The sequence below is a fragment of the Nesoenas mayeri genome (genome assembly GCF_963082525.1).
Source record: "Nesoenas mayeri genome assembly, chromosome: 1".
NCBI classification, from domain to species: domain Eukaryota; kingdom Metazoa; phylum Chordata; class Aves; order Columbiformes; family Columbidae; genus Nesoenas; species Nesoenas mayeri.
The window spans coordinates 13,912,240-13,931,377 of NC_137541.1; the positions used below are offsets into that span (position 1 = coordinate 13,912,240).

At 39.1% G+C, this 19,138-nt stretch overlaps 1 protein-coding gene across 1 annotated transcript in view; it reads right to left on the reverse strand.

Annotated features, from left to right (window-relative positions):
• FBXL13 (F-box and leucine rich repeat protein 13) overlaps positions 1-19,138 on the reverse strand; it is a gene marked incomplete at both ends in the record, with an annotated part of 84,782 nt that overhangs the window by 3,140 nt on the left and 62,504 nt on the right. The window contains 3 exon segments of the mRNA XM_080363186.1: positions 3,746-3,909; positions 8,328-8,462; positions 15,729-15,812. Coding sequence (XP_080219312.1) covers positions 3,746-3,909; positions 8,328-8,462; positions 15,729-15,812 — 383 coding nt within the window.

A 19,138-nucleotide genomic window follows, 5' to 3' on the forward strand; every position in this document is an offset into this window, starting at 1 on the left:
GTTAAGACCCAATGGAATTCCTGTTTAAAAGGCAAAAATCGTAATAGTATTTGTTGATGAGTCATTTTTTGACAGAGCAGTCATGCACTTAAAAGATATTTAACTGGTTTCATATTAGCACAGACAAAGAAAAAATAAAAATAAAGGAAGCATTTAATTTGCTCTCAAAGAACAGCTTTTGGTGGAACCGAACTGTCACAGCCGAGCAGCAGTTTGGTGCGAGCACAAGGCTGGTTGGCTTCTCCTGGCCCTGGCAGGTTTCCTTTCTCATTTTGCACCCAGAAGCGCTGCTAGAGAGCGACACCTTCCTCAGCACTGCACCCGACTGAGAACAGAGCTTGTGTTTTGGAGTTTGAGGAGAATGTTTTACAGGGACGTGCTTCTCTAAAGGTGCCAGTGTGTCATTTCTTCTGGGATTAGTCCTAAGTGAATCACAATCAATACCACCTTTTCCTACAGAAGCCACATTTTAAAAAGCAGTTAGCTTGCTTTTCCTCTAGTAGAAGGAAACAATTGCACTAGTATCATACACTCCCACAGGTAGAGTATCCATGATTCTTTATGGCATTTAGAAACAGGATTAATTGAAAGTTTATTAGCCTCTGGATACAGAAATATGCAGTAAGATATCAGGTTTTTCTTCTAACATTTAAGAAAGCTGGAACCAGGCTAGTATGTTGGCAACTGTAATCATGAATGCTACCTGATACTGGAAAGAATGGACAATTTATATGCTCTGCTCGTAACTGTTTCCTATGAAGCTACATTGGACTGAAACTTGAAGAACTTTATGGCTCCATATGTTTTTATTTTAATCTAACGAAACAGTCAAAATAATAAAACTTTGAAAAAGAATGTGACACAATACAAGAGATATGCCTCAATATTTGCAAGGCTCAGTCTAGTAAGAGATGTCTCCTAGGACTGCTTAGTATTTCATAATAAATAATGTGGAAGTCCTTTGGCAAAATGAAGTATACATGATTTATAGTTTTTTGTAGGGCAACTTCAAACTAAAAACATATTTCTTCTATTGCTTCTTTAGAACTGAGAACATTAGTGTGTGTAGTTCTCCAGATTAATCTGATTTTTACATAGATGTCCTCTTCCATGTCCTTAAACAGGGAATTAAATGTCTCTGAAATGTCAGTTTCACATCTGCAGAACATAAATTACACCTGAAATCAACCTTTTCCTCTACATTCTATGAAAATGTAAGGAATAAGGTTTTAAGAGTTAGTCTGAAAACAGAAAATGAGGCGCTGTTGTTCATTTTTCTGACAATCTGTTGCTTATTATTCATTACTGAAAAACATACAAGTTGCGAATGAAATACACAGTTCTATAAAGATATATTGTGACATGTAATTGACGGTACCGTCATTGCTTTTGATGGCATTACTGAAAATCTGCTGCAAGATGACTAACAGTGTAGCATCAGCGCCATCCTTTTGCTGTGCTTTTGATGTAGTTATTGGCAGAAAACAAATGCTCTTTATCATTGTCACAAAACTGGCCTTGAACTACAACAAGATTTTTTGCAAGTGTGAAACAGGATGTGGAATCTACCTGAATCTAGCTATGAACTGCCTTTTATTTTCTGAATATATTCCATCTAATGGCAATTTTAGAGTCTGACTGAAAGGCTACTTGGAGCTTGGCATGGTGAGCCTGGTCTGCAGCCTGCCTGGCTCTGGGGGGCTCTTCAGACCTCTTGGAAGGAGCGTGCAAAATGTCTTCACTGCTGAACTATTCTACGTGATCAATCCACCTGAAAGATTTTTGTCCCAGACTCCAATGGGGTAGGAGTTTCCTATCGCCGAGCATGTGGTGCAAAGGGCTGGAGACTGAGGCTGGCAAAGAAAAGAAAAGAACATCCACTGTCACATACCAGAAAGTCAGACACAAGAAAGTAAAATCAGCAAAGTTTGCCTTGTTCTAAAAATCAGAAAAAGGGCAAAGATAACACTGGGTGGAGATGTGTGTCTCACGGCTGCTTTTTGTTTTGTAAAGATCTGTGAGTCTCCAGGGCTTTCTTTACAGTAAAAATAACTGGTTGGGAAATTCCTTGGCTGAGCCAGAAGAGTTTAATCAAGACATTTGGAGAACCCATAGCATATGGGACTCTGAGGCACAGGCATAATCCTGGGTCATCCCGCAAAGGCTGCAATAGTGCAAACGGTTTTCTGAGAGGTCAGGCCAGCCCTTTGATCGTTCCTCACCCAACATAAATTGGAACGCACCCAAATTTCTGTTCCTGTTACATCTCACTTCTGTGTGAAGATGTATAAGCAACCAGGGCCCGAAAGGGATGACACACTGTTTGGTGCTCTGAACAAAGATATGAAATCACAGAAAAAGCAAGTCAACAACAGTAATCTAGGGGTAAAAGAAAGTCTCTTGAGGCTTAAAATGAGAAAAACTGTAAACCAGAAAGTTATGAGGAAATTTATTTGAAATATCTTTTTTTTTTTTTTTTTCAGAATGAGCACTGTAGGTCATTTAGAACAATTTTTTTCAATTCATCCTCTTGCATGCCAGTCCTTCAAAACACTTTCTGTGTTGAAGAAGTATTTAATTAGAAGTATAGATCTCGAGATGGAAGTTCTGAGATGACAGTAAGAAAACTTAAGTCTGAGACAAGTAAGGAAAATAAAAGCAATGACAGTGGAATTGTTTGTGGTGAGACACATAGAGGGAAATAAACCAAGAAGGGTTTGGAAAGCATGAAACACACTGGAAATATCTTTTAAGTTATTAAGCATCTGCATTGGTCTTGTGGTCTCTAAAGTGTCTATTAAACCCTGGAATGTTTTAGCATGGAGTGTGCTATCTACAATGGTCCTGTTAGAGTGGGGTTAGAGCTCTCTTCTTATGGATATTTTCTATATGACATAGTATTATATATTTCTTACTCTTTCTGAAGTCAGAAAGTTTGATTAAGTTATATACCCGGACATATCAATCATGCTTAAACTGTAGTTCTTTTTCAAAGGGGTTCTTTGGTGTGTCTGGCCACTGTGCAGTTCTGGTCTGTGATGTTCTGAATGCCCATGGGAGGATGACAGACATGAGATCTGCGTCTCAAAGACTCACAGCTGAAAAATCATGTCTAAACCTGACCAGAACTGTCTGGCTTTTACACGCCATGGGAATCAAGAGGAGGGGTCCATTTCCACCAGTGGGGAAGCTGGATTGCGTTGCGGTAGATGACTTGTTTTTTCTTATTGTAGATCCATGACAAATATGTTTCATTTGTATTTCATGAAACTATGATTATGATACCTTGAGTCATGCCCTGTACCCATGCTGCATTCTGAGAACAAGCCCACATCAGTGCCAGGTCTGCTTCTGCCACACACTTACATGTGGTCAGTGAGAAACAGGCTCCCACAAGCCATCGGCGTGAGCTCAAGTACACAACGCGATGGCTGAGAGCATTAGGCCCAGTCTGGTTTTCTGCCTCGTGTTCTCATATGCCATCGAGGTGACATTCTGTGTCTGTAGGAATTTCCCTAACAGGACATTGTCTGCCATAAAGACAGCGGGGTCCCTATTTCCCTTCACTTCTGGCTGACATGAGAATATGTGGATACCCACACCAGCCCACAGGAATCTGAAGGCAGTGATGTGGACACCCCCTAAATGAAGGAGCAAAATGGCTCAAGCCATGTACCCAGCATGGCAACGTGATGCCAATGAAGAAAAAACACCTCTGAATTAAGATTAAGAAATATCCTCTTACTTGGTAATGTTTCTACAGTACAGCATCTTGAGAATCTGGAGTTGCTTACAGCCTTTCCAAAGACATTTCAGTGCCTTGTCAGTGAGATGGATGCAACCCGAGACATCCAAGAAGTGGAGGTAATCGCAGGCGGCAGCCAAGTATTGGATGCAGCTATCAGTCATCTGTGAATGAAACAACAAGACACGCAGCAATTATACATTATTTAACAGTTGGAAGAAAAGAAAAAAACCCACAAAGCACAACTTTAGTCTCTGATCTGTGGGAAAACTACATTTTAAAATACTTTGTGGAAGTAAAGTTTCTGGCACAGTGGAATCCTGAATCTCTGCAAGAGGCCCTACAGGAACTGTCACTTAAATGTCAGGAGCATATTAGGTATTAGTTACCTGTGATTCCAGCACAGTCTAAAGTATTGTGGGATATTTTTTTTTTACCTAAGCACAATAGTGTAACTTTCCCAACCTCACAATTGTGCATGTAACACACAGAAGCCTTTAGCCTCACCTGCTATTGCATAGTTTTCTCTGTTAGGCTGCACTTGTAGTTTAGCTAAATCAGTTTTGTATCAGTTCAAATGAGTGTCTCAAACCAAGACCTTTTTAACTTACAGAGGTTTTCCTTTAGCTCTGAAGCAGAGCTGCTTAGCTCCACATCACAATTCCATTTTTCTAAAGTGATATTCATTGCCATTAACACTAGAAGTTACATTTGGGAAAAACATCAGACATGGAGTCTCCGAGGTACATAAGCAGTCATGCGAGCTACTTAATCACTCCACTGACCTCAACGGGAACAGTCAAGAACACATTCTGCACATACTTTAATTACCTTGTTCAGTCAGGACCAAAAATCAAGAGGGGATGTACTAACGACCTTTTGAAGATACTTGATTAAAATCAGTGGAGTGGGAAGGTGGAAAGAGAGACGAGGGTTTCACTTGCATTAAACAGCGAATCTCAAGAGAATCGAAAAGGGACAAGAAGGCAAGATGAAGCTGGGACCTTGGGTTGTGGAACAGAAAATTAGCACACTATCTATCTTGTGATACAGTCCTCCTGGAATATAGTGGTAATTCTGTGCTTTGTGCATTCCAGATTTAGCTACATGCTCGATCTTAAGATCTTAAACAGATTAATAAATAGATTAAAAGAGTAATAAGTAGATTAAAAGATCAATAAATAGATTATATTCCTATCGAAATAAAAATAAATTGCTGACTCTGAAGTCGGTATCAGATGCGTTTAAGAGAAATCTACATCATACACTCAATCCTATTCCCTTTAGAGGACTGAGGTACAGAATTCATTGATAATCGAATTGTGTCTTCAGAACTTTGCTATTTAAATAGCTGATTCATTTCACCAGAAATGAATCAAGTCTTTTCAAGTCTTGCTGTATTTTTTCATGTGTAGGATATGTTTCCCACAGCAAATTCATTTTTTTCCTATGAAATAAGAATTACTCTTGAATCGGGCTCTTTCCTTGAGTACAACTCAGAACTGCACTGCTGAATATCTTGTAGTATCAGCATTTGCAGTCTTACTTGCCCCTGTTCCAGGCGTATAGAAACGTGACAGGGAGGCTCATGGCACTGTCACTACAGCTGGTGGGGTTTGTTCAAAGACAATTAATTTGCTCCAATATACATTATTAAAATGATAAGCTCTTCTAATTTTAAAGTAACCTGAATACCACATGCCAAAACATTCTTAATGGACATGTATCTCTTTATTGATTTTGTCCATGTTCTCTTGCTATGTTGTTTTGTTGTTTGTTTTTAATATAGCTGATGTTGCAGGACATGATGGTCAGACATATTAACATATATGCTGTGGAACAGGTTAATTCTTACTTTAATCTCCTGACCATTTTTAAACAGCCTCTGAGTGGAAAATATTTCCTTCCTTAGCAGCTGGATCCCCTCAACTTATACTAGACATTGCCAAAGGATTTGAAAGACCCATTAGTTTTAACATCCACAGGTGTACCCAGCCCATTTTATGGAGTTGCAAGCTGGATTCTTGTCAAAAAAGGACTTGTAAACTAATGTGTAGGTTTATTTGAAATAGCCTTGATGTTCTTTTCTGAAAATAGTAGGGTATTTGCAGTTAACAGATTGGCTTTGTAACTGTTTAAATAAAAGATACCATCTAGGAACAAAGCACTGGAAGGGGATTACTGGGTCACTGCTTCTTGTTCCATTTGAAGGAACTACAAAATATGACCCAGTTCACTCCCTTATCAAAAGCCATCCTAACATTCCTTAACACTTGGCCCGTTTCCCTTCCCAGGATGCTGTTTTACAAATCATTGCTCTGATAATTGGAAACTCCCAATTTGCAGCCTTAATATGTCAACTGCCATTTTATAGGGCGTTTCCAGGTTGGGTTTTTGGTTGTTTGGTTGGTTTTGTGGGTTTGTTTTTGGCTTGGTTTTGTTGTCCTTTGTTTTGTTTTTGTGGTGTGGGGGTTTTTATCGTTGTTTGTTTTGGTGTGATTTGGTTTGGTTTTGGTTGGTTGGTTTGTTTTCTGTGTTAGTCTATAAGGTGTAGTGGAAACCATGGCAGAGAAGACTGCTTGCAAAACTACAGAACTACAATTACTTTGGGAAGAACTCCATGCACAACTTTTTATTATTACTAACATTATGGGAAAATAGCTTAACATCTATCTAAAAGCACTGGATACAGGAGATTGAGATGAATACATAATAATTAATGCTGTACAGCAGGTATCTGTAAGATACAAACCACGGGCTAACGTAAGACACAGAGCAACTGCCTTGGCCTGGCAGATCTGAGACACCAGCCTGTGGGCTTTAGCCTAGAGGCTGAGAAACTCATTTTTTGAAATCTAATGAACTGATCAGAACACAAATAATTCAGGGCTGGCTCACTCCTCAGCCAGGTCACCTCAAGCTGTCTGGCCAGAAGGCTGAGGTGCTGAGGCACCGCAGTGAATGAGAGGACACGAGGGCCGTGCACAGGGCTGGAAGGGCGGTCATGGGTTATGGAGGTGGGTGCCGGAGAGGAGGACGGCAGGGACAAGCAATGGGTGCAGACGTTGTGGAGGGGAAGAGGACATGGGCACTGCAGCAGGAAAAAAAGGGAAACTGGTCCAATGAATATGACGAAATTTTAAAGGAGAGTTCAAGATGAACCTTTCCAAAAGTAGCAATAAACTTAGTCTATTCCCACTTGATAGTGATGGAAGCAACACTACAACATTTTTTCCATGAAATTTAAAAAAAACCCAAAGAAATCAGCATTGTAGAAACTGCTTATTCCCAAATTGCATCAAGTGTTTGTTTTCGCTCTTAAGGAAAATAATTAAAAGCACAGAAATAATGAAATGCATAAAATCCAGAGGTATTAAGTCAGAAAGTACAGAGAAGAAGATTTATGCCTTCATAACAGCAATAAACCCAAAAGGGAACACACATTCTGATACAAGTAAAAGATAATTGAGATGCAGGACTTTAATCAAAAATAAATTACACAGAAAATGTAGGATGCAAAAATGCTGCAGTATGGCCTCATTTTAAAGAGGAACTAAGTTTCACGATAGATGAATCTGAATCTAAATACATTAATAGCTGGAAATAATTGTATTTTTTTCAGATATGTAGACATCCTGAATGAAAATTAGTTGAGCAGCTTTCCTAAAGGGATGTGAATTAATTCAATGTGGCTGCAACTGCACACGGTCTTATTGGTAATAAATACATACTCAACACAATACACTACATTGCACTCAGCAAAACTCTCACAGTACCTTGGACATTAAGGGAATATTCATACAGCCCTTGGATGCCCAGTTTTCTGAGTCTCTTTCTGGCAGTCAGCAAAGACGGAGCTTCTCCAAGAACTGAGGGCAGGTTCCCTGACCGATGCTTTGTAGGAACACCTTGCTCAACTGACTATAAAAAACAACCTAAGGAAGACTGCCTTCCATAGGTATAAGTTATCCAAAGACCTCATAAATTTTATTTTCTTGGGCTTATAATCTTCAAAATAATTAAGCGTGAATTTACATCTCTAGGTGCATCAGCTCTTAGGCACTACTGCTATTTTCAAAGTAGCCACTGCCCTCCCATGTAAAGCCACGGGTATAAAGTTCTTGTGCCCCAGTTTATGCTTTACCTGGGTTCAGAAAGAGCACTGGAAAAAAACAAAGCATGAAAATACCAAGAGTTGTTGAAACAAAGACACCATGCTTTGGAAGCACCCAAAACACCAGAAGCTGAGAGAGTATTTGCAAGAAGTATCACTAAAAGCCCCTCTCTCTTTACCCTTCCCTGGATATCAACCCCTAGAGAGACAAATCCCTGATCCAGTGCAGACACCTTTACATTGTAGCTGCAACCATCACAAGAATGCCAAGCACTCTCAAGAGCCATCTCTCAGAACCTAAAACTCACGGAAAGTCAGCTGAACTTGAGCTCTGATTTCCAAATTAGTTGGGTATGTTGTAGAATTGTGACAAGACACAGACGCCAGCAGGTCAAAGTTCTGAATGAAATCCGAAGTGCTTCTCTGCAATCGCAATCCCAGAGCTCTCACCCCATTTCTCGCACGAACCTTTGGGCACCCCGCGATGCTGACAGCTGTGAGTCTGCGGCAGTGAAACGCCATCGCTCGCACGGCTTCATCCATCAGCTGAGGGCAGGAAGAGACACGGCAGCGTTCCAGGTGTTTTGTGCCCTTGCAGAACTCCTGAAAGAATGACAAACCAATCACTCTTAGGTGACATGTCTACTCTATTTTCCTCAGTTTATGACAGTCAATCCTTTCATCCACGTCAGGCACTTCATTTTGCAGGTACCCTCTGTTAGTAGTGAAGTCATTCAGCTGTTGGCTGTAAATGTCACTAGAAGAAGAAGAAATGCATTAAGAAGCTATTTTCCATTGCTTATATATTATACTACGTGTTCATTAGACTAACATTCATGTAAATTCCACTGTATATATTAAAATATGTTGGATTTGGGTTCTTCAAATGGAGCACAACACAGAACCTAAAGGTTTGTGCTTAAAGGACCAGCCCCAAATACATTTATTCTTCCACTCTCTGCAAATGCCTATTTTTGTGTATATTAACTTTTCTCCTTTTTTTTTTTGAAAAAATTGAACAAACAAATGTATCTGTATAAATTACAATATTGTCTTGGTAAGGAACAGGTAAGAATCTCAGGACTGTCACTCGGGAGCTGTAGCTTCTGATTTGCTCTGTGGAGCTCAAGCCAATCAACTGCTTGAAGTGTCATGGAATTCCTGCTGTTGTACCTGTTTGCTACAATTTCTAGCTTCATTTTTAGAGTGAATAAACACCTGCGGATCCTATTGACTTCAATTCCAGCACCTTTGTAACTCAGGTATTAGGTATTTCATACGCTCTGTAAAACAGATCATTTTGGAAAATACCATACCAGACCAAACTACTACTACTGTTAAGACATTCTAGCTCCTACATGAGCTTTTCAGTTTTTACACGAAGGCCAATTACAAGGCAAATCAAAATGATGAAAGGGACAATTAGACCAACTCAATATGTTCATGTATTTTTTATCTGACATAGTTGCACCTCTGGCAGGTGATCATATGAACAAAAATGTTTGGTGAAATGCATGTTTAAGTGTGTATTTTAAATAGCCTAAACGAACCCCACATAAAACTTTGCTTCTCTTGAAACGTGGGTAGTTATAACTTTGACATACTATGCATATTTATTCTTAGCAATGAAACTCCTATGAAAGGCCACCTAGATTCATAAAATACACTTTTCTCCTTTGCCCTCTGAAACTTTGTTTACCTTTTGGTCTGAAACTTTTTCAGGCCTGAAAATATTCACTTCTAGGCCTCTAAAGAGAAGAAGGTAGACCATAATTTGTGTTTGTGGAAACCTTCTCCTGAAGAGCCTACAGATTTAAACTGTGACATGAACTCAAGAACCAAACAACCTAAAATTATTTCTTCATGAGAGCATCTCAGAACATTTTGCAATTCAAGCAAAGCTTTAGGTTCAGTGAGAATCCTTCTGTGATGTCCAGCCTAGAACCATGGGAGATGCCTTAGATTTGTTGCTGAGCTGATCTTCCAGGCCTACTAATCTTGGCCTAAGGCCAGTGTAATTTGTCATTTACTGGAATGGAAATTCTACCTCGGTAGGAGAAAGAAGGAAACACTTACATAGTAGATTGAATAAAAAACACTGATTGCACAAAGCTTTTCAAAACTTCCAGTAATTAGTCCTGAGATAAACAGACTGAGGGCTGCATGGATAAATAACAGGTGTATGCACACGGAGACACACAAATGCCCATATTTATCATGCACAAATATTGCACATTTATAATTCTGAAAAAAATCTGTAGTAATCAGACAATTGATTTTGACACATGGTTATTTTTTCCTTATGTAAACCAGGAACTCAGGCACTAACATATGGTTGATCACTGGTAAAAGTTAGCTCTTTGATGAGCAAAATGTGACTGTGCATGACTTTCACAAGTCTTACCTAAACAGATGCAAATAAACTTATTAAGTCTGAGATTTGTTTAATAGATTGGAATTTTAGAATTTTATGTCTCTATCCTCACTCTTAAGTTCTTTTTTCTATCTATCTCTCAGTATAGCTGTAGCAAGGCAGTGCTGCTTGGGCTTCTTTTATATAACAAATAGCAGGATGTGATTGCTTAACTTAGGACTGGTTAGAGTGGACAATTCAGAACATACAAAAATTGACTTCTGTACCTTTTCTATTTCAGTCCTAGCTTTACAGGCTGTTACCCACAACACAGAAACATTCTAAACCCAATAACAACTGTATGGTTTTTATCCACGTGTAAGAGAAACTGCATTCCCTTCAGGATTAGGCCTCCGATGTGATGACTTAATCACCACATTCTCAGCGAGGGTACGTAGCACAAGCTGAAGCCAAGATTTCAGTGCCTGTGCGATATGGTTATCTTGTTTTTATTGGCATAGTTTGCATACGTATTTAAAATGTCCTTCAAAGTTAGGTTCTGAATTTGCTCACAACTTTAAGTCTACCCCTACATTATTTTGCAAATAGCGCTAAAATTATATTTGCAAAGGAAATGGAGCTTTGTTTGCTCTCTTCATCTCTGTGTCCCTAGTGCTAAACCTATAGAGAAAATAACAGAAGAGGTTGTGAAGATAAATAATGTTTGCAAAACATTTAGACACTACAAAGAATTGAGTATCATGTGAAGGAAATAACATTTTCTAACTTATTTGTACAATTTTAATTCTTTGTAAATAAGACCTGAGGACATACACAAGAATCAATGAAAGTATAAAATACTAAATTGCTGCTCATTAAATGTGCATCATCTGAGTTACAAATGAGCAAAGATCTATTTATAAAATATGTGGTCACGTAAGCATTTACAAACTCTTATAATGCCTGGGAACAAGTAAACAAATTAACACTGTACAGTCAACATTATTTTTGGCAGTTCATAACTTTCAGCAATTTACCTTAACAGTGTTAGTAAAGCCCTCTTATTATACATTTTCTTTTCATGTAATTTAAATATTTTTTATATAATCAAAGGATGACCAAGATGTGCAGCATGCAATGGGGTTAACTCTACAAATTTTCTGTAATATCCTTAGTTTCAGCTTACAAAAAAAGGACTTGCCATTTCATTTCGAGTTACTTCCTCACCTCGTTTTTCTCCTGCCCTCCCTGGGTCCATGACAACACAGCTTCTGTAACTCCTGCCTGTACTCCCTGCTGGTGCTTCCTTCCTCTAAAAGTTCAAATTCATACGGCAGACAAGGAAAGCATAAACACTTAGTTTTTCACAGTCTTTTTTTGAACTTACTCTGTGTAGTGAGACAACTGAAATAGTTTCTTAGCCATAAGGACAGCACAATGCAGATGTGAATATTCTCCTCCGAAAGCACTACAAGACTTTCCATGAGATACACAAGGTGTACACACTTGGTAAAAGTTTTGGTTAAAAACATGGACCTTTACACAGAACATTCACAAACGGCCAGTCAGAATTATTCCTAAAGAAGCAAATCCTTATAGCCTGACGTGTATACTGGGCTACAAGATTCAATCCAGATGCATCCCTTGTGGTGCAGCAACAACTGACTCATCCTTACAGTATATGGCTATAAAATGATGGATGTGGGAGCTTTAAAATGGAAAAAATGTAGCAGCTGAAGACGGGGATTACGTGATGGCATCGCTTGTACCTGCAGCCTCACAATCTGCAAGTGTTTATGGGCATGAAATTTGTATCATTAAAAACATGATTTAAGCGTTTCTGCTATACATGGTTAGGAACAATTCTCAGTTACAGTAAAAGTGCTCTTATTTAGATGTAAATCCTCTCTCCTACCTAATAAGAGGGATGGATCTTTTTTCTGCTGTAGGATTACCAACTAGTGTTTATTTCATATATTGCTCTGAAACAGAAAGCAGTAAATCTATGCAATCCTATTGAATTTGTCAAATCTTCAAGCAACCTGTGAATTTCACAGGTGAACTACACATTTTGGAGACTGTCGTCTCCTTTTTTTCACTCTCAGTTTTCAAACTAGGTCCATTTCACACCCACTGGATTAAGTATGGAAGTAAACAACAAAAAGTTGACCCCTGTGCCCCCTTTTTGCGCCACTTGTGATTGAACAGATCTCTGTCGTGTTCCCTCAGCCATCTCCTTTCCACATCGCGGGTTCCGCGCTTGTCTGTTCCTTTTATAGAGATGATTGTACCAGACCTCTGATCATCCCTGTTACCCTCTCTGAAGCTTTTCCAGTTTCCAGTGCAATGCTTTACCCGTAAAAAGAATTATAGTAACACCATATAACTGATTTTACCAAAACAAGAGAATTTAGTCAGTGGTTACCACTGTGATGATAGTGTAAGTCTAACAAATATCTGGACGGCAAGTCTCATTGCTGACATTCATTAAAAAAAGCAAGAGTCAGTAAATCAGAAATATCAAAAAATGCATAAGGATTGTAAAATGAAATTCAAATACTGTATTATTAATAATATTTCCATGGTAATTGCTGATTATTCAAAAGATAAAATATTTTCTCACTGTGTAACTTCATAATTTATCATCAAGGTAAATAACTGTCTTTCTACAATTTAATTAATTTTCTGTTTGATTCCTTTATAAAGATTACTGACCCTGGGAAATTTCTAAGTTCATAGGCTAAGATTAAGATCAGAACACTAAACAACACATTTTTAACCTAATCTTTTTATTTTAAGAACAATATCTAGCTTTGCGTTGCCTGAATCACTGTCTATAATAACAATTTTAAAAATAAAAACAATGGGAAAAAAGAAGGTTAGTGAGACTCAATAGGTGTCTTGCTGTGAGCATTATGAGATTTTTAGAATAAGACATCAGTATTTCAAACACCTAGTTTAAAACACATTTAGTCCATTTTCTAGCAGATTAGTTTCATCATTAGGTATGAATAAATTATGCATTTGATGTTTTCATAGGACATTTTAAAAGCTTTTATATTCAAATAATGACACTGTGTAATTTGTGCTAATTTTCCCATAAAACAGCTGAGCCATCTATTCAATCTGGTGAAGATGCACATGCAATTCTTTTTGAAATACAATTTGTTATTTTTAATCATAGCAGTGATACCATTTATGCTGGTAAGAAATACGCTTTTAGACGTATATTAAGACATTTTTGTGTCAGTAAGAGATATGATGTGTAGTAATATATCATCAGCATATGAGGAACCAAGTGTAACACATTAAAAGAAATGCAACTATTTCATTGAGTGAGGCATGTTAAGTCATCGAAATACGGCACTCAGCAAATGACTGATTAAAGAAGCAGAAAGCAAGACCTGGAAGCCCACATCAGCAATAGGAAACGTATCTTCTAGACAGAAATCAGTTAAGGATTTGTAAAGCAAGAAAGAAATAATAGTACCAGCAGTTTAGATTGCAGTTTGCACAGTATAATTCACTAGAAATTTGGGCTCTTGTGGAGAGAATGTCAGAGTCAAGCAGAGGGCAAAATTCAAGATTAGAATAATACAAACATAGGGTCATAAAATTGTTTTGGTTGGAAAAGACCTTTAAGGTCATCAAGTCCAACTATTAACCTAACACTGCCAAGTCCCAGGCTTATCTCTAGTGAGCCTGGTTTTCTCTTTCCCCCTTCAAATCTAGTCTAAAGCTCTTTCAATGAGTCCTGATAACTCCTGTGCAAAGATCCTTTTCCCACTTTGAGACAGGTGAACCCTGTCTGTCACTGGCAGCCCAGTCTCATGTAAACTGACCCATGATCAAAAAACCCAAAATTCTGGTGGTGACACGAGGCTCAGAGGCAGGTATTGATCTGCTGGCCCTTCCTGCTTGTTCCCTCATCGGGACTGGAAGGACAAAGGAGAACACTACCTGTGCTCCTGATCCCTTGACCAGCTGTCCCAAAGCCCTGAAGTCTCTCTGGATCGCCCTTGGACTTCTTGCTGCAGCTTCATCACTGCTTACCTGAAAAATCACTAACAGATTGTAATCTGAGGGCCGTAACAGAGCAGGAAGCTTTGTCCTCACGTCTTTATCTCTGGCCCCAGCAGCGTAGGGGAAAGGGACCTGGGGGTCCTGGTGGACAGCAGGATGACCACGAGCCAGCACTGTGCCCTTGTGGCCAGGAAGGCCAATGGCATCCTGGGGTGTATTAGAAGGGGGGTGGTTAGTAGATCGAGAGAGGTTCTCCTTCCCCTCTACTCTGCCCTAGTGAGACCACACCTGGAATATTGTGTCCAGTTCTGGGCCCCTCAGTTCCAGAAGCACAGGGAACTGCTGGAGAGAGTCCAGCACAGGGCAACAAAGACGATTAAGGGAGTGGAGCATCTCCCTTATGAGGAAAGGCTGAGGGAGCTGGGGCTCTTTAGTTTGGAGAAGAGGAGACTGAGGGGTGACCTCATTAATGTTTACAAATATATAAAGGGTGAGTGTCACGAGGATGGATCCAGGCTCTTCTCAGTGACAACCAATGGTAGGACAAGGGGTAATGGGTGCAAACTGGAACACAAGAGGTTCCACTTAAATTTGAGAAGAAACTTCTCAGTAAGGATAACAAAACACTGGAACAGGCTGCCCAGGGAGGTTGTGGAGTCTCCTCCTCTGGAGACAATCAAACCCACCTGGACACCTTCCTGTGTAACCTCATCTGGGTGTTCCTGCTCCAGCAGGGGGATTGAACTGGATGATCTTTTGAGGTCTCTTCCAATCCCCGACATTCTGTGACTCTGTGAGGCAGCAGACTTCCGAAGAAGTCGGTCTGGTCTGCAAATCAGGCCTTCTGTTCCCTTCAGAAAGGAGGCTCCTATGGCAATGACACTTTTTTTTTTCTTTTTGGAAGCAGTTTTTGAGGTGGGTCGTATCAGTGACACCTCCAAGCTGGATGAACCATCATCCTCATCAGTGTTCGGTTACACTTGCAGAGCATCGTGCCTCTCATGCAGGGGCACCTGGGAAGGTGGGGTGGTCACAGATGAGACACCTGGTGCACCGGGCAGGAGCTGGTCACCATTGCCTCCTGCCCCTTAGGTCACTGTGTTCAGACAGACAGAGGAAAAGGAATCCTCTGTATTGTGTCCTGTCTGCCTGCCAGGCCTGTCTCAGGGCAGGCAGGGTGTGATTCCAGTCGTCTCTCTCCCTTTCGCACTCCCTGGTGCTCCCCAGTCTGCTCACCTCCTCCTGGAGCTCTGACAGTTCCTCTGTCTGGGTGCTCCTGCCACAGGGTGCTCGCTGCTGCTTCCATGGGAGCAATGAAAAAAAAATTGATAGGAATAAAAGGGAAGAATAATTTGTAAGAGTGAGAGTGTAGAATGGTGTAATGAAGAATGAATTATGATGTACAGAGTAAAATAAGACCAGTTTTGGACATGGTTAAGTTGAAGAAACAGAGAGGCTTCCAGGAAACATCAAGGAAAGAGGTCAAGTTTTACCTGAATCCCAGTATCACTGATGTTTTTGCATTCTGATAGAGAAAGTTCCTTTATTTTTCCTTGGCGTCCAAGGGCCCTCAAGCCCTAAAAAATTCCAGAAAATTTAAATTAAAACTTAAAAATAATAAAAAACAATACATGCAATTATATGTAATTACCTTTAATATGTTAAAATGGTCAATAATATCCAATGCCTGTATATTAAAGCTTCTAAGAATTCCATCGCCTTTGAAGACATTCTCTTCAGCAGAACACATATAGTTTATCTCCTGATTTTTTCTTGAAGTATGTACATGTTTTAAGGATTTTTTGCAGAAATAATTCAATTGAGAAAGCAAAAAAAATATATTTTCCTACCTGTTCAGAAGGAAAGAAACTGAAGAAAAGTAGCGTGGTGTGAAATACTTACACAGGACACAGACCAGGAATCTCATAAAGCAAAACACACTTACAGACCCTCCAAAATTTAGGGTTGAAAGAACTTTTCACAGATTTTTTGTTGGAAGAACAAAATACTATTTGCTATGATGAAATAATATCTTAAGATTTCTGCCTTTATGATTTGCTTACCAGTGCGGGCTTTGTGGCTACAGCTATGGTACGAGACAACATCTGAAATGGTGCAGTCGCACTCAGGGGTGCATGAACAACCCCCGTATTCAAGACAACAGCGAGCTGAAAACTTCAGTAAATTCCTGGCTTAGGAGTCCAAAAGGGTCTGAAAGTGCTTTCTGATTTTTACTGCTTGTACACCAGGAAATGGGACCATGTTCCGATCCTAAACTCTCTATTCTGAAGGAGAATTAAATGTTGATTTTGTAAAATGTATTTTGATAGTCACAGCAGAAGATCTCTGTGCTTCATATCAGTAAACTTTACTGAAAAACAAAGTTATCGCTTCGTTGCATATGGTTAATAAATTATCTACAATTAGGCAGTGAACAGCACTGCATGGAGAGGAAATATCTTGAAAAAACAAGCACATGTAAATAGTGTCTGGGATCCAGATGTGGACAGTGTAATGATAATGCTGGAAGAGTGCGGCTGCAGTTCAAATTTTGCGAATTCCTGAAAGCTCACAGGCTGAATAAAAACAAAAAAGGATCAAGGAAAGAGATTTCCAATCGCAGCTACTTAGAGAAACAAAGACATTTGCATTTTGCTCAGCAGACAGTTATGTGGTGACCACTATTTTCAATAACTTCATGAAACTATTAGTATATAGATTTCAAATCTTGTTGACCAGAACACCACTTAAACCCCAAATGGGTTTATGTCAGAACTTGAATTCCGTACAGCAGAGACTGATAGTGATAGGTGTGACCTTATAGACATAATTTCTTCTTGTGTTTTTCCTTATTTAAATGTGGTATCACTTTAATACACATGGCAGTGAAATACTAAATAATATTATAAAGTTTTGTTGCTGTGTAACAACTAATGCTGCTATGACTTCAAAGTTAATTTATAATAATTTGATATAACTAGAGGGACACTGAGTCACAGAACAACTCCCCTTTTTTTTCCCAAGGAAAATCAAGGTCTCGTTTGAGATGTTACATTAATAATTACAGATTTGAGAAAAGAAAGAGTGAAGACATGGAAGACAGGGAATGTCATTAGGAACTGTCTATTACATAGGAAAACTACAAAACTTTTATGTTTCCAAAAATAAACCTCTTCAAACAAGCTCCACACAGGAAGTCTAATCTATATGAAATTTTTAACATTACCTTTGTATCTAACATATATACAAAGGAGCTAATTATCACTAGTTTTATTAGACTTCCAGATTTATTCAGTAGTGTTCCCTCATAAATCACATTGGGGATTCCCATCCAGGATACTGACCTGTTTCCAGAGACTTTTATCTTTTACACTAAGTCTCCTGACATTTTTGAAAGATATGGTCAGAGCTATCATATTATGATTGGAGCTCCTGCATATGGATGCTAGCAAAACAGATACTGAGCAGCACACAGACCAGGATCACCCACTCTATGTGTCTCCAAAAACATATTTCCCCTTTAACATGAAGGTATCACCCCATCTGTCTTGGATCAATCATCTGTTGCTGTGGAGAAAGGGAAGACTTTGTCCTGCATCTCTTGTATAGCATGTATTAATATATAACCACTTCCATTTAGAAAAGAAAAGAAACTATTTATTCCTCTCCAATAGCTGTGGTTTTTTTCAAAGCAATTTTTGTTCTGTTGCTTTTACTTTATTACGTGAGACCTACAAACATTTGCAGAACATCATTTATAATTATTTCACCATGTTTTTTGCAGATAAGAAGATAAGTATCGACTGTACTGGTTGGTGAGGGTCTTCACTTGCTAAAGACAAAAGCCCCGGAGGTGATGGCATCCCAAAGCACTGCTTTTCGTTATTGACATTCATGAGCTGCAAGTCTCTGCCTTTCAACTGCAGACTGCAATGAATGTACCGTCTCCCGCTAATAATAACCATGTGCTACGCTGTTTTAAACGTCTTCTGAGGTTTCTGCTCACATACCTCTCTGTAACCCTACAGGTCAGCATCTGTAATGTGTCTTTATGTTCCAGACACACACAGATGTTAATTCCTGCTCATAGCCCAAACCATAGAGACTGACCTCAAAGTGACTCTGATGTTGGAAGAGAGCTCTTAGGAGGCATCTCCCACCTTCCATTTCTGAGCCATTTAATATGAAATGGCTCACCTTATCCTTTCAACTCTCAGATTTCTGTACTGAATACCCACAGTCAGACATCTGTTTAATGAACTTACTAGAAGAGAAGAGTGTCACTCCTATCGTGCAGTACATTTTGTTAGTAACAATGCATATGTGGCAGAACACAGTTCAGTTTCAGATAGCAAAAACCTTCTCAAAAATCGATAAGTCCTTAAGCAAAGGTTGCTCTACTATTTCCAGTACCAGAGCTACTATAAAGGTGAGTTGGATCTGTTTCCAGGAACTGTAGAGACATTTTTCTACCGCAGTGCAGAAATCCCCTTGTACAACTTCGTGTATAATGCACACCATAAAATTTAATTTCTGTACCTAACATCATTTGCGGTTAGACCAGAACATAATTTATGAAATACAGTTGCCAATGTTTCTTTACACTAAGTCCAGACGACAGAGCTTCCATTGTAACAAAATGTTGTGTAAAAATATCAAGCCAAATTTTCAACATTGCTAAGTGCCTTTAATTCCTACTGATTTGCATTGGGACTCAAGGTGTTTGCTCATCTGGCATCAACTACAAGGACTCTCTGTGTTAGTATTTGTTATTTTTACGCAGAAATAAGTTTTTAAGTCTCCAGGTCAAATTCTAACTTTCTCTATTCTCCCAAGCAAACTGGGATGCTAACACCTGAATTTGGAGACCAATTCAATACATTTTAACATTTCCTTTTCCCTG